This window comes from Oryza glaberrima, chromosome 7 (assembly GCF_000147395.1).
Source record: "Oryza glaberrima chromosome 7, OglaRS2, whole genome shotgun sequence".
NCBI lineage: Eukaryota > Viridiplantae > Streptophyta > Magnoliopsida > Poales > Poaceae > Oryza > Oryza glaberrima.
The window spans coordinates 7860677-7877184 of NC_068332.1; the positions used below are offsets into that span (position 1 = coordinate 7860677).

The following is a 16508-nucleotide window of genomic DNA, read 5'->3' on the forward strand; positions in this document are numbered from 1 at the left end:
GTGAAAGGTGGGGGCGGTGGTGCCGGCGTCGGGGACGTGGGGGCGCGGTGGGGCGAGGAGGCCGCGGCGGCGAGGAAGGCACGGGGGAGCGGCTAGGGGGAGGCGGCGGCAGCCGGCGCGGGCGGGGATGTCGCGCGCCGGAGGAGGGGAGGGGGGCGCGGCTGTAGCTGCCGGCCGCATCGGCGGTGGGGACGACATGTCTGGGACGCGGGGGGCGTGGTGGGGCGAGGAGGCTGTGGCGGCGAGGAAGGCACGAGGGAGCGGCTGGGGGGAGGCGGCTGCGTCCGGTGCAGGCGGGGATGTCGTGCGCTGGGGGAGGGGCGGCGCAGCCGTAGCTGCCAGCCGCTGCGGCGGTGGGGACGACATGTCGGGGAAGCGGACACTGCGGCGAGCGGCACGGGCAACACCTCCCCCTCCACCGCCACCGCCACCCCTCCTCCTCCTCCTCCTCCAGGCCCACCTCCATCTCCGCCGCCCCGTCCGACCTCCTCGCCAGTGTCCAGTCCGTTGCCTCCGCCCTCACCACCATCGTCCTCGTCACAAGTCAGGCCACTTCCTTGCCACCACCTCTCCGATGACGACCCGGACTCCGACTTCGCGCCCGACAACCCGGACCTCCTCCGCAACCGCCCCGTTCCCAACCGCCTCCTCGTCGTCTCCGCGGGCGTCGCCGCCAACCTCCTCTTCACCTTCCTCATCGTCTACGCCCTCGCCCGCCCACCGCCGCCCCTCTCGTCTCCGGCCTCCTCGGCCGCAGATGGGGAAGGGGGAGAGAAAGGGGAGAGAGAGAGAGGGGGGAAGGGAAGAGGAAGAAGGGTTGGAGAGAGAGGATGACATGTGGGCCCCACATGTCAGTGGGTCCCACAATATATTTTTTTTGTGAATGACAGATGGGTTCCACAATTTTTTTTTAAAATTCTAATGCCACTTAAGGGCCACGTGGGACGAAGACCGGGTCAACACCGCCACATCAGCGTCACGTCAGTAAAACCGCCCTCCAATACCGCTGAGGGAGTCAAATCGCACCGGTTTCAATAGTTCGGGGAGTCGTTCTATCCAGTTTTCTGATTGAGCGATACGAATTAGATTCGGCTACAATTAAGGGAGTCAAAGTGGACTTTTTCCTAATAGCAATAAGCCGATTTTTCAACCCTAGGCTGAGTTAATAGCCACCCATCTTGGTAACAAATTAGGCCCAAGCTCAAATCAAGTCGCATTGTCCTAGGTTGCCCATAAATAATACTTAGGATATGTTCAGATTGTAGCCAAAATAAATCTTACTAAATTTGACATTTACAATTTGGCAATATTGGAAAATCTTTGAGATGACTCTGGCAAAATTCCAGAATGCACCCATAGACAATCAACCATCCATTAAATCTGCTTGATTATTGGCTATAAATTAGGCGTTTAATGGGCTAGACAAAAGGCCCAAACAGGAATTGGGTGTTTGTTGGGCCTGATCAAATATATATTCCTTCCTAGAAATTAAATACTCCCACCGTTTTAAAATGTTTGACACCGTTAACTTTTTAGCACATATTTAACCGTTCGTCTTATTCAAAAACTTTTGTGAAATATGTAAAATTATATGCCTACATGAAAATATATTTAACAATGAATCAAATGATAGGAAAAGAATTAATAATTACTTAAATTTTTTGAATAAGATGAGCGGTCAAACATATGCTAAAAAGTCAACGGCGTCAAACATTTCGAACGGAGGGAGTATTTATTATTGGGTCTGCAAAGGCTGAGTGCTACTGTGGTAGTTCAAATATTCAACTCTTCAACTTCAAGGCCTCGTCAAATCCAACAATATTGGCACTCGAGTGGTTTTTTTTAACTGAAGCACTCGAGTGGTTAGATGTGGTTAGACTAGTTCATTGAAGATATGGAGAGAAGGGCCAGAGAGGAAGACAGAGCAATAAGAATTACAAGCCCAAAAGGAAAGATTTTAGAGGAAATACATGCTTCAAAGCAAAACATTTTAGAACATACCTGGTTCAAAGTGAAACCATTTTGCGAGAAATACATATAAGAGTGGTATAAAAAAAGATAGTCCAAAATATAATTCACTCAACCTTAAATGTAGCTAGATCGACCGATTAGTCCCATCCCGATGGAATGATTATATTATTCTCTGCCAGCATGAAATTAAGCTTTGAATTCAAACCCAGACTTCAAATCTAGAATTTTATCCACCTCTCGGTATTGTACCGATCGATTTCAAACCTCCCCATTTACTTAATCGTATATTTTGTCCGACATATAATCCCGATAAGTCCTGTGACTCGATCCCTATCCCTTGGTGCATGTACACGTCCACATGCATGCACGATCGATCTACCCACCACGTCTCAGGCCACCGGCGATAATGGGTCGGTCGTACGTACGTTTGACCTTAATTGTGTGAGTCGATCAGCTAGAATTGAAGCTTAGCTAAGCTCGCTGCCTAGCTTATTGGACAAGTAAATTAGCAAGCCACTCACATGATCTAAATATCTGATCCCAAACATTTGGAGTATATAGATCAGGATGGGACGCCCAAACCACGCATCAGTGATGTGGCAACGCGCCATATGCATAACACGTGGTCCCCACCCTATCCACAGGATAAGAAGTGAAGTAGTACATGCCAACGTTTCAGTGCAAGGGCACAGGAAGATATATATTTAACTATTTACCTTATTTAAATAATTTACGTAACTATAATTTAGTTTATTGTGAGTTGTTTTACCATAAAAGTTTTTAAACATGATTTATATCTTATACATTTGAACATAAATTTTAAATAAAATAAATAGTTATAAATCTGTGTCTAAAAGTTAACGGTACTACATATGTTAAAAATTAAATGAAAGAAGTAGTAAGTAGATTAAAAGAAAGGAGTAGTAAGTAGGTAGCATATCGTGTACGCAATCATTCAAATTCAATGGCTCGAGAGGATAGATATTTATGATTTCTATATAAAGGCAAAGTAAAAAAGACATCAAGTCTAAAATTATAGTTGAAAATTTAAAATTGCTTTGAATTATAATCCAAAGAACAACCAAGAGCATATACTTGCAGCACATTCATAATCCACACAGGACCACACAGTCTGGTTGGCAGGTGAGCGTGTAGCCGTGTACTCATGACGATATGTTTATTTCAGTTTGTACTGATCAATATGTACATTGCACGTGGCAGTAGGTGCCATGAGCCATGCATGTGCCCAAGAAAAAGGCCAGGTGCGCGTGCGTAGTGCGTACGTCGTCAGTACGTCGGAGTAACTTTCTAGTTATTCTACCTGTCAGAAAGAGAAAAGAGAGAGAAACTTCTAGTTAACCGGCGGCCACCCTCCCCTTATCCTACGTACCTTACCATCGATTTATGTGCTCGTCGTGTTTATTTTTTAAGTAGGTACAATAGCATACTATTAGCCAGCTATAAGTATATTTTAATGAGATAAAAGATGAGATAGAAGAGCAGCGGCCTACAGATCTGTAGCCAGCTGTAGCACGGACTTCAAGACGTAATGTGTGTATGATAGGTGTGACCATATATTAATAGTACAGTAATCAACTATTTTATGAATTAGCTATTAGATCAGCTATAGATGAATTAGAGCTAATACTCTTAGTAGTAGGCTATGTTATTAAACTTGCTCTTATGGCAACAATGTCCTACAAGGCTACAACGTTATCTGAGAGTAAATAGAAGGTACCTTGTGGATGTACAGCTTTATCACACCTCATACTGGATTACATTAGCTGGGTTGTTAGCGTCAGTGTTTCTCTACATACTTTCGATCGAGAAACCTCTCGATACAATTTATCGCAATCTGTATCAATTTCAAAGATACAAATAATTTCTATTCTAACGTGTACTACACACAATAAGCTGTGTTCGGCTCTTGCAGTTAGGAACTGATCCTCGCTCACATAAAACATAGCGACTTATTAACGCATGAATAATTAAATGTTAGCTGACTTCTAAAAAAACTAGATTAATATAATTTGGTAAAGTAATTCTTCTATATATTTTCTCAAAAAAACACATAATTTAACATTTTACGAAACGTGCACTCGAAAAACGAGTGGGTAGATGTGGGAAAAGTACAGAGAAGAACACAGCTATATGCATGGGAAACTTGTCCATAATGATACAAACCATGCAACAAGCCTAAGTAGCCAGCAATAGTCGATACAAATGTGTTAACACCCAACTTTAGCACCTAGGATGAAAAATAGGAAAACGCAACCAGCTTTAAAGAAGACCCGGTTTGCCATATGAGGTCGGTCTAACCGCTACCACAGGGCCGGTCAAACTGACGGTGTGGGCCCAATCTAGCCGTCAGCATGAGGCCAGTCAGACTGGCAGAGTCCAACTTCGAGTCTGATTTATCGGTTCTTGGGTTTTCTTGTTTGGGCCTGAGGTTATCTTCAAATCGATCTAAACTGGCCTCAAGGCTGATTTGATCTCTAAATCGGCTCCGGTAGCCAGTTTAATCTTCAACACCTATCTTGATTTAGAGTTATCTAGATCGTGATAGTAGGCGACTCCATTAACACCGCAAATCTTTACGTGAGTCTCATGTTGGGACTGAAAAAGGTGGCAATAGAATGCTTACCCACCACATCCACAAATTCACCCTCCCCACCGCTCATTGTCCTGTTAGCACGGTGTATTCTACTAGCACTAATTGTACTAAGTAGGCCAGTAAAACATAAATCTAGCTGTCAATGCAATAGACAATTTAGACCTACTCCCTCTTTTGTTACTTTCGGCTATAAAGTTGATGTAATCTATGCCTAGTTCTTAGCTATTTTTTTTCTAGAGCGAAGGGCATGTTTTTCAAAGAAAAAACTATACCTATTCACTATGTTCAAATCCATTGCACAAGTTGGAGGGTAGCACTCTTACCCCTCACTAGGCCGTCATCATCCATGACTCTGCGCCACCGCTTGTCATACCTATATGAGACATCCTATACTAAAATTAAGTGGCTCCCCTATTTTAGTCCTCTTATTATGCGAGTTTTCCCTACTATTCAGTTAGGGAAGTCCAATAGCTTGGAGACCTAAAGTACTCTTTTAATCACATTTTTTCTATGTATACAACTTACTACTATTTCTTCTATTTTGGAAACTTTTTTTTTACCTTAGCGAAGCAAATAGTTCTAGCTAGTAGAAAAGGATGGGTTTGACTAAATAAAGGACAAACTTTAGAAATGCCTTTAGTAGGACACTGGACACACACTTTAGAAATGCTTTTTTTTATGGGATCGTTTCATCTATGATGGATGGAATGATCCTATTTTTGTAGGAATGATAGGGTATGGCCCGCAAGTCAATGAGATAAAGGAAGCGGATTGGAATGGTCCTTACTGGATTCGGTTAAGAAAAGAAGTTGATCAACCGATGGAAGCATATCCAGAAGAGACCGAGTTCAAGAAGGAATCGTGAAGACCATGGCATGGCAATTTAATTAGGTAGGATCTAGTAACTTTCCTTTATCTTTAGGAAGTTTTGTCTAGTGTCCGATCGGACCTTTTGTCTTTTCTTTTAGGCAAAATTTGCTATAGGGCATCGAAAAAATGTGTAATTAGCTTGTGGACACCGCAAGAACGAGAATTTGCTGTCGGGCATCAAAACAATGTGTAATTAGCTGATGGACACTCGCGGCTTTATTTTATTATTTCCGATGGATTTGGAGAGAGAAACACTGGTGAGAGTACGATTTTGCCCCTGCCATCGTTTCGCTTACAGTAGACTGTGTCTGGTTCGAATCAAGACCCAGTCCAGTCTCACTCCCCGTAGCCATTGCGCACGGCGAGGTGATGTTGCTCTGCCTAGACTTGTACCTTGGTCAAGAGGTGACGAGCACGGAGGAAAGCAGAGTCTTCGTGAGCGGTCGCCGAAGCCACTGAATCCGACCCCAACTTGATGTCCGCGCTCACACCGGCGGGCTAATCTACCAAGGAGCGGGCTTTGCAGATATCCCAATTCTGACCATGCATCGCCACCAGAGGCAGTGGTGGTAGGTGACACCAGGTTCGTGCCGCCGACGCTGCAGCTGGAGAGCGCCTAGAGAAGGACGGCAACAGGATGGTGGTGGCCTGGCTTGCACTGTGCACGCCGGCGAGCATGATGAGGTCGCGGGGGTGAGGTGGGCACGCCGCCTTGCGACCGGCGAGGGAGAGTGCCCGAAGTATAAACGACGGAAACATGCTTGTACGGTACGGCGACCGGCGGCGATCGAGTCGGGGATGAATTGGGGGGATCAACGTCTAAGGTTTGCGGGGATGAATCGAATCCAATCCACCACGCGGTGCTCGCCTTCTCGCTCCCTCGTTGTAAGTGGAACAATGGTAGGGGCAAAATCGTACTCTCACCAGTGTTTCTCTCTCCAAATCCACCGGAAATAATAAAATAAGCCCGCGAGTGTCCACCAGCTAATTACACATTTTTTGTGATGCCCGACAGCAAATTCTCATTCTTGCGATGTCCACCAGCTAATTACACGTTTTTTCGATGCCCTGTAGCAAATTTTGCCTTCCTTTTATGTTTAGGAAACTTGTATCGTGTCCGATCAGGACTAGTATCAATCCGAGGGTATAAATATGTACACTCGGGTTCTTTGTAATCTATCTCACATGACAATTACATAATTACTTTTGGACTATCGCAACCCTTATTCCATCAAGTTCTTAATTAGTTTCGAGTTGGGTTGCACGGTTTTGATCTCCAGCGAGGAACTAAGTTTCGTCAACTTCGCTAGTATCGGCGTGGCTAGAACTTTCTCGGTTAAGTCCGATATTCTATCTAGGTTGATGCAACGTTGCCTATCTGATATATTGATTCGATATTTAACTGCATCGTTGTTTAGAGTCGTATCAACTTAGTTAAGACTTTCTCGGTTAGGTCTAATATTTTGACTAAGTTGATATTTCTCTAATCATACTGCTGTTCTAGATAGATTTGTTATATCCATCATGTTTGTGTAGATCTATATACTAATTAGATTTTTCTTATTATCTTCAATCTTATATTGTCTTTGTTAGGTCTGATCTATTAGATTGCTGCTAGTAAGGTTAATTCTAGTAACCCGATAGGTTTTTACGCAACGTTCATCGGAGTGCTAGCCGATGAGTTATCATTATTGTGGGTTTCAGCTATCAGATATATCAATTAGTTAGCCGATATACATTTTAATTTACTTACATCGGATCTCCAACCAAGGTATGCTTTAACCATCAGATTTACATTTATCACATTATATCAGTATCGGTTGATTGGTTCATATTATATTACCTCATTGCATCTTCTGAGTTACATCAATTCATACTCAAACTTGTATAATCTTTAGTTAAATCTATCTTTATCAACTTCAATATTGTACTGTCTCGGTTTGATCCGATCTATCAATATTGTTTTTTATAAAGAACGGTTTTATTGATGATTATGCATACTTTGATTCCAGCCGATGACAACATAAATCTCATTGTTTATCTGGTATATTTGAATCTACATTGAGTCTATAGTTGATTGATCAAAACCTTATCGACATCGGCTGACATCGCTACATCACATCGGTCTACTGGCTGGTCAACTCCTTGATCATCAATCTATTTCCATCTTGTTAGTTGCAGGATCAAACTAACTGGCACGCCCTGAAACCGATTGATTAAACCTGCACTGGAGCTAAGCAAATCTCCCAAGCCTTCATGTGAACGATGAATTTCGCGTCAACAACACCCTGAAAATGGGTTCACCCCAACCCATCCCATCGCCTTGCTCCGATCAAATACATGCTTAGGGATAGGGATGACAATGTAGGGCCCAATCACCAATCCGTATGGTGAATTCATCAATTAGGCCTAGATATGACGAAATCTTTTCACCACGAGTCAATTAGTAGGCCCAACTCTCATGTCGGATCTATTTAGGCCATGGCTGATGAAGCATTCACTTTCCCCGCTAACCATCAGGAGACCTAATAAAACCGCTCACACGTGGGATTACAATATACCATGTATAAAACCTGCTTCAAACCTTAGATCTCACCATGTTTTGTGAATTTTGTCTTCTCCACCCCACATCACCCTCTTTATTTCCATTTCCTCCTCTTTTTGCTCCTTTCACCTTTCGCTCCTCTGACGCTAGCGCCTCCACTACCATATGCTAGATCAGTGTTACCCAACATTCTTCCAGCAATCCCGCGTGCACCAGATTATCGCTGCTACCGCTACACATGACCTCTAGGCGTGACAACCTCATTGCCTCTCACTCTCAGTAATTGTGATGGCATGTCTCGGTGAGTTTCTCCCTTGCAATTCTCGGCAGTTGTTTTGGGTCCCTTTGATAAGTGCATGGTTTGTTGGGAAAGATTTAGATTTCTAATTGTTTTGACCATATTTTTACTTGATTGGTAGTGTTAGCGTTTATTTGTTGTTTAATTGTAAATTTTGACACCTAAAAATTCCTACACCCCCGCTTGCGGGGTATTTGTCAGGAGAATTTACTATTTGCCATCCTACCAAAAATACATGCCCAAATGCCACTCTTATAAATTTTCATTCCCATTTGCTATCCGAGTCTACATATCAGCCTTCTTCCCGGGTCCACACATATCCACAAGCTTAATAAATAGGAATGAAGGCTGACATGTGGCCTAGGTAATAATTGAAAATGAAAATTTAGGAAAGTGGTATTTAGCCATGTGTATTTGGGTAGGATGACAAATAATAAGTAAATCCTCCTGGTTTTTGCCTGTTCCTAGCCGGGGACGGCTGCCTGTGATTCCAGTAGTAATCCACGGACCAGTTTTGCATCCTTTACCAATTACCAGTGAACCGCGTCCACATAAACCCGCCGCGCCGTTTGCGTCCATTCCGTGAGAAGCGAACACGACCCACGGGACTCGACGCCCACCACACGGCCCAGCATGACCATGGGCCCACTTGATCCACAAAACCTCTCCCCACGTGACGCCGGCCAAGTGGGGCCGGGGCCCCCTTAGTCTAAGGGCCCCACCTGTCAGTCAGAGCTTGCCGTGTCACGGTCGAGGTCGGGCTCTCTCCCCTCCCTTTATTTAGGCCGCGCGCGGGCCGAACGAACGCAACACCCGCCACAAGCTAAGCTAGAGCACGAGGGTCAGGCAACGCGTTTCTCTCTCGCTGAAAAGTTTGCTGGATTTGCTCCTCTCCCTCTCTCCGCCATGGAGGAGGCCCAGTGTACGTCTCTGTCTCCCTTCTCTTCTCTTCATCTGTTCATGGTGAGTTTGATTGGTGGTGTGGTTTGGTGTGGGACTCTGAGGCTGTGATTGATTCGATTCTGGGCGCTCTCTCTCTCTCTCTCGCTGCTTTGGGAGTATCGAAACCGAGAATCGGGATCGGTTCTTGATCCTGTTCTGTTCTGTTATGTTCTGGGTGTCATGGGGCAGAGCCCCATTGGGATGTGTGATCTGGTGTTTGAGGGGGAGAGGTTGTTACAAGCTGTTTGTTGTTTCTTGCTGCCTGAATTCTCGGATGAATTTGGCCCTGTTCTTCGTTAGAATGCACGATGCTCGTTTGAGATCTCGTGGATAGCCAATAATCATGCCGACCAAATCAGGATTAGTATAAACTCTGAGAATTCCGGTGACCACCGGGTTCGATTCTCCATATTTTGTGGAGCTTTTTCTGTTGCAATCGTTGTTCTTGGGGTCCCAAATCTGAAACCTTTTTGCGCTCGCTTAATACTTTTTTTTAATGTCCATTTTCACCGGAATCTGCCAAAATAAACGCACGTTGGCGACTTTATTAGAGGGTTGGTGGATGTAGATGCTCTCTTTTTTTTTTCTTTCTCTTTGACAGGACGATGCGTGTGAGCTGTGGCAATGTCATTAGAAAAGTACGCCTTTTTCTTGCGTGTAGGTTGTTCTGTTGAGAGAAAGAAAAAACTGATGAGAAGACTATCTCGGGCTGGGCATCGCATCTTTAGAATTGATTGAGTGATCAACCGGATCAAGTAGGATATCCTTGTGAGTTGGCATCCCTATCACGCCATATAAGGCAAATGCAGAACTCGTGTTCGGCTGGAAACAACTGAAAGTAGATGAGAGTGATGTCATGCTGTCTACCGGTTGTCACAGTAACTCTGTTCTATTGATATGCGTGTACCAACTGGCCGTTGATGCCTTTGGATGGAAAGAAGAATCTGCTTTTATGTTTCTCTGCCTTCTTGGCATTTGTAGTATATGTCTTTGACAAGTAACAACTAATCTGCCTTTCTGGACTTCTTGCCTGATTTAGTTTGGGGTAAATTGCAATACTCCGGATGTTCAGAGACAATAAGAGAATTTACTCGAATTGTCAATCAGATAACGTTTGGTAGCGATCACTATACTTTTAGTACTTCTTGTTAAACTTCGTTGAAGATTCTACTCTTTTAGGTCTCTCTGCTTATGAAGTTGCCAATGATCATGTCCTCAATATGTAAAATAAGCTAAAATAAGTTACTTTTCCTGTAGTTGTGGAGTCAAAGGATGGAACCATCTCAGTTGCTTCTGCATTTGCTGGTCACCATGAAGGTAAGAGTAATATACTTGGTAGTATATTTTAGTCTTCTCAGTTTGATCTGCAGCCCAGCTTTCACTGTTTGGGTGATTTGGGGCGCTTTTAAGGTCTTCCAGAAGAACTGCTTAGTGTTAACTTGAGTTTTGGAAAAATTTACAGCTGTGCAAGACAGAGACCACAAATTCTTGACAAAAGCAGTTGAAGAAGCGTACCGGGGAGTTGACTGCGGTGATGGAGGCCCCTTTGGAGCAGTCGTTGTCCGTAATGATGAAGTAGTAGTCAGCTGCCATAACATGGTTCTGAAGCATACTGATCCAACTGCACATGCTGAAGTGACTGCAATAAGAGAGGTGAAATGCTTTATTTATCTGTCACTGCTCGTAAATCATTTGTTCATGAGAATATGTGTATCCGTTTGGGCCTTTTGCGTGTTAAACTTCGAATTGTTTACCACACCATTTTCGGATAGCTACTCACATTGTCGTTCTGTTAAATTTTCAGGCTTGCAAAAAGCTCGGAAAAATCGAGCTCTCAGATTGTGAAATTTACGCGTCTTGTGAGCCATGCCCAATGTGCTTTGGTGCAGTTCATCTCTCCCGGATCAAGGTCCGCACCCGTCAATTTTCCTACGCATAACCTCATCACAAATATCTGACGATTTTATTTAACACAACTGCTAATTCTTCACTACAGAGGCTGGTGTATGGAGCCAAGGCAGAAGCTGCCATTGCCATTGGATTTGATGACTTCATTGCAGATGCTCTCAGAGGCACTGGGTTTTACCAGAAGGCCAACATGGAGATCAAGAAGGCTGATGGCAATGGAGCCCTGATTGCAGAGCAAGTCTTTGAGAAGACCAAGGAGAAGTTTCAGATGTACTAATGTGCAGGATAGAGTCTCAGATACGCCAAAGTCCCCCTGATGATCTAGGGAGGAATAAAACTACAATGTTCAGCTTTTCCATTATTTCTCAAACTGCCAATTCAATTGTATTTTCATCCTGATAACATTTCAATTGTCTGCATGTTAATATCATTCAATGAATGGGTACCTACAGAAACAATTGCAAAACAGAGTTTGCATGTCTATTTACTCTTAAACCATGAAAACGACAGATGATGGATGCTAATTAAACATGTTGATTGAAAGCAACGGGTTACTCTACATTATAGCTAAAATAATATGGAAATGACTCAAGACTTGGGTGGTGGCATCAGATTTGTAAAATCCTTCTTCTGGTACTGAAAGAACAGAATACTCAACTATAAATTGTTTCTGAAACTATCAACTCAAAGGTGTATTTACATTCTGATGACAATATCTGCGAATTCTGTTATGTGCTCTTGCATGAATGTTCAGTTTATACAATAAACTTTCTAATTAATTTTCCATAGATCAACTTGCTAAAGGTTAGAAGTCCTTGTTTTCAGGTTGTCAGTAATGGTTCCATTGCACTGGTGCCTAAATAATTCTCAATTAATCAATTTACATCAATGATGTACACTAGGAATATAAACACTCTCAGAAAATGTCCATACTATTTTGAGTTTTATTTGTGTAACTCCAATCTTTGTTGAATTTCTGAATTGATATGTAGCAGACTATCAGTGTACCACCTTCTCCAGTACTCATTCCATCCCAAAATAAGTTTTAAACTTTGTCTCAAAATAAACCAATTTCTACCTTCTTATCTAACTTCAGTTCGCAAGTTTAGAAATTGTATCCCTTCAATACCCCTCACCTACCAACCAACCAACATTAATTCTATATTAATAAGGGATATTTTTGTCTTTTGACTTTCTCCACATTGGACAAGGGTAGAAGTTACTGTGCATCAACAGAAATTGTCACATTGTTACTCTAATAGAAAGTGGTAACTGTATCTTTTACACTCCTTTGAAGTTATAAACATGGGTTGCTTTTATTTAGAGTAAGAATCCAAACAATACAGGACATTGAAATAATAACATCACACCAACAGTTATCTCCACAAAGCTCTATACACACGACTACACAAGGCAAGCCTTAAGGCAAAATTGGAAGTCTTCAACAATCACTTGCACCAAAAATAAAAATCTACAAGGACTTAGTTGATGATTGGGGCGTCTAACTGTATAGAGAAATGAACTTGAGGAAAGGATTTTGTAACCGGGTAGCGCCCGACTTATATGGCTGCTGTGCTGCTGGCACTGGGTAGCTATTACCATCATAGCATACTTGGCCTGGCCCAGGGCTGGGCCTAAGTTGCTCACATATCTCAGGAGCTACAGAATTTGAGAACCCTTCGACGAGCGAACAATTCCAAGGATCAGCAGATTTGCTACTGAGGGACACATTTGATAAGCAAATGTTGCTAAAGATATCCCCCTGGATGCCCAGCAACATTCCTGCAGTACCAATGTTTACCCCCACCACATTTTTTATCGTTATGTTGCTAATGACTGGAAGCGCATTCTTGTCATAGTTGTCGTCAGGATGTTCCCCATAGTTTCCAGTGATCCTGATGGCTATTGAGACATTGTCCATGCTCACATCAGCTATGTATATGTTTTTCACATACCCACCGCGCCCTGGGGCAGTCTTGATTCTGATTCCATGCACCGAGTTGATGAAACGAAGGCCCTCAGCTCGAACGTCTGATATACCACCTGACATCTCGCTTCCAAAGGCTATTCCTGCGCTGTTCCTTGTCTGTCCAGTGATGTTGCGGATGCTAATGTTGGAGCTAGGATGGGCAAAAGAGATACCATACTCGTCCCAACCGCTCTTGATGACGACAATGTCATCGCCGTTTCTGATGTAGCAATCTTCGATGCACACATTTGAGGATGAGTCTGGATGGCATTGAAGTTGCATTAGCATCAGCTATTGAAATCTGCTAAATGAATGCAAACATACAAAACAAGGGGAAAAAAAGGGGAAACCAGGTATCAGAGCAAGGACTACTCTAAAAATTATGCATTAAAGTGGTCGCTTTATCTAGGGGTGCATGGTACATTCGAAAAAACTGAATCGAAGCTACATTTGAGGCAAATATCTCAGGAAGATGAACTGGTATGCTCCATGCTTTGAACTGTTATTCCATCGTATATCTGTCCACAGTTAGTTTGTGTTTACTAAGGTAATGAGAAGTTCTGTACATTGTATCGGACAGTAACTATATTGAATCATGGTTAACTGCAAGTTAATTGAAATTACATGAAAAATATTATAGAAACATTCAGAATTTTGGTCATATTAACTCAAATAAAGCAAGCACACCTGGATCAATGCCATCAGTGTTTGGTGAACTGATAGGTGCTAGGATCGTCAGATGCTGGACAAGAACTTGGCTGATTATTTTGAAAAAATAATCAAGATAAGAAATAGGTGCAACCACAACAGCTGGCACTGTTAATAATGAAGCAGAGATGTAGACAAACCAACCTGCAGTATACAGGATGAATATTCCAAAATGGTGCATTCATGAAGGTTAAATTGGAAATAACAACCCTGTCAGAGTACATCAGTTCAAGAAGAGGGGGCCTGGTATAATTTAGTGTGTGATTGTGAAACCAGTTCCACCAAAGTTCACCTTGGCCATCAATGGTGCCATTAGCACCTGCAAGAGCACAGCAATATGAAATGCATCATTACAATTTACAAGTAGGCTAATAAATACAAGAGCACACATGATATAAATATGATACTTACTAACCAGTTATTATTACATCAGTAAGATTGGATCCAAAAATAAGACTCTGGTGTCTTTTACCAGGGAGTTCTCTGCCACGCCCATAAGATGGCAGAGGATCAATAACTGGCCAGTCAGATGAATCCTGCAAAAGAATTCTTATGACGATCGCGATTGTAATACTTCTTGCACTGTTTGTTCTAGTGTAAGGTATTTTCATGTTGGAACATGAGAAACAGTTACTGTAAGTTCCAATAATTTGTTTTCAGGAAAGAATGTTATGAAATATAAAACATTTCACGTTATTCTGCAATTTTGTTAGAATGCGATTTATGTAAAGCAGTATAAAGTTGAATGCACTAGTTTTGTTAAATTTCATAAGACAATAATAAATAAATCACTTCTGTGAAATGAATCAAATAATGCATAAAGTTATCTTACTTGAGATCCGATTATTACTGCATCGGCGTCAAGTGACACAGTGAGATGACTGATAAGATTAAAACTCCCAGTCAACCACCTTCCAGCAGGCACAAAGAGCTCTGCCCCACCCTTATCTGCAAATGAGCTGAGGTAAAAGATTGCATTCTTAAACGCTTTCGTGTTAAGAGTAACACCATCATTAACAGCACCAAACTCAGTAATTGACACACTGTGTGGCCGATGCACGCTTGCTGTCAAGTCGTTGCAGTACATGGCAGATGAAGTGGCCCATTGAGTCGCAGCAAAAACAGTTGCAAAAACCAAAAGGGCTTGAAGTGCCTACAACAAATTCCAGAAGATGAACGTCAAAAAATGTTGTTCATGAGCTGAATCTGAATAGTACATTTTTAAGGAAATACAAAGCAAATGAAACATAGTTCAAACACAGAGTAAACACTATTTGGGGGGGGGGGGGGGGGGGGGGTGAACTTATTAGTTTGCCACAAAGATTAATTCAAGTTATCCATCAGTCTTTGTCCTTACAATGGGTTGGATAAAATGTCAGCATCAACTGACTTTGATTTCCGTAGTGTTGCCAATGCTGACTTCTAAGTTCTAACAAGGCCACGCCGCCTTCTGCAATGTCGGAATCCATGGTATAGGGGAAGGAATCACAGGTAAAAGCAAAGCATGGAGCTCCTCCACTAGGAGCAAAGGTCTCACACATCATCCTCGGAGAATTTTCCCAAAAAAAAAGTGGCCAAATGGGAATTATAAAAGTCCCACTTGAATCCCCATGCAAGAAGACAGATGTCTCCATCAAAAAAAGACAAAGACAGCAGCAGTGCACTTATCCCGTGATGCACCCATTAGGCTGTCCATCACAGTGCCCGATCTTAAAAGAACTGAATTCTAGGCGAACTGCCAAATTCTACCCAAATAATTCTTGGATCAGTTGATTCCTATCCAAATCTATAGCTCAATTCTACCACCACATTAGAGTTCTTGGCCAAGGCAGGACATGCTACTACAAGGTAATCAATCAGAGCAACCGAAATGGGACCCAAAACAAGAAATCGTCCACTTACAGATGCGGATCGGCTCATCATTTTCTCTAGCAGCGAGTGAAGAAATTGTCAAGTCAGTTCTTCCTCCCTCAAATCGACTCACCAGCAGGCACCACACCAGAACAACAGCCAAGATCGACGACCTGCAACCAGCCGCCACCACCACTAACCAGGGTCACCATGGACGGAAATCAAGAACGAGGAGCGACCAACCAACAAGAACACAGCACACAAAACAAAACAAAAAAAAAACGCAAACAAGAAGCCATACTCTCTACTTCTCCGGGCTCGCCTTCGCGGGCCGCGAACGCAGCGGCGTCGACGGCGACGGCTATGCCGATGGCTTCACTCAACACACTCACTCCCCACCACCTTCTCTGGCTCCAAGCGGCAGCAAAGAGAAGAGTAGGACTGGACCAAGCTACAGTCACGAGGTTTATTCACTTTATTGGGAGGTGTGCAGAGGCTGCTGGCTCATCGATTGTTCTGGTCGGAGGTCGGATAGGGGGAACCTGGTGCTGCTGCTGCCCGATGGAATGGAATATTGGACGGAACACCGGTTCTTGACTTGGAATATTGGGTCCGTCAAAGTCTCATTGGTTGCCAAAACGTTTTACCAGGGAATAAAATTAATTTTTAGGTAATTTTTTTTATATTCTTCGTAGTGACTTAAAAGCCAACACTAAAAAGAAATTGCATTAAAAATATCTTAAATACAACTTCAAGTCCATAAATTTAAATTTTAGTATTTTACTTTGGCTTATTAGGTCAACCGATGAGACTTTTAAGCGTGTGTTTGATT

The 16508-nt window shown here is 42.8% G+C and overlaps 2 protein-coding genes across 3 annotated transcripts; one reads left to right on the forward strand and one right to left on the reverse strand.

The window, feature by feature from the left end:
* The first annotated feature begins 9085 nt into the window (after positions 1-9085).
* LOC127779477 (guanosine deaminase) lies at positions 9086-11614 on the forward strand. The gene is made up of 5 exons (XM_052306263.1): positions 9086-9220; positions 10498-10557; positions 10703-10893; positions 11045-11149; positions 11237-11614. Exons 1-5 carry the CDS (start codon positions 9205-9207, stop codon positions 11423-11425), a joined length of 561 nt encoding a protein of 186 aa, XP_052162223.1. The 5' UTR covers positions 9086-9204; the 3' UTR covers positions 11426-11614.
* Positions 11615-12445: 831 nt separating this feature from the next.
* LOC127779476 (probable polygalacturonase) lies at positions 12446-16237 on the reverse strand. 2 transcript variants are annotated; one of them, XM_052306262.1, is made up of 8 exons: positions 15978-16237; positions 15728-15849; positions 14870-14978; positions 14658-14773; positions 14241-14361; positions 13970-14144; positions 13805-13875; positions 12446-13377 (listed from the first exon to the last, which is right to left on the reverse strand). In XM_052306262.1, exons 2-8 carry the CDS (start codon positions 15746-15748, stop codon positions 12650-12652), a joined length of 1341 nt encoding a protein of 446 aa, XP_052162222.1. In that variant the 5' UTR covers positions 15749-15849; positions 15978-16237; the 3' UTR covers positions 12446-12649. The 2 variants fall into 2 exon arrangements, with proteins under 2 accessions (XP_052162222.1, XP_052162221.1); XM_052306261.1 differs by having other exon boundaries at positions 14658-14978.
* Between the last annotated feature and the right edge of the window lie 271 nt (positions 16238-16508).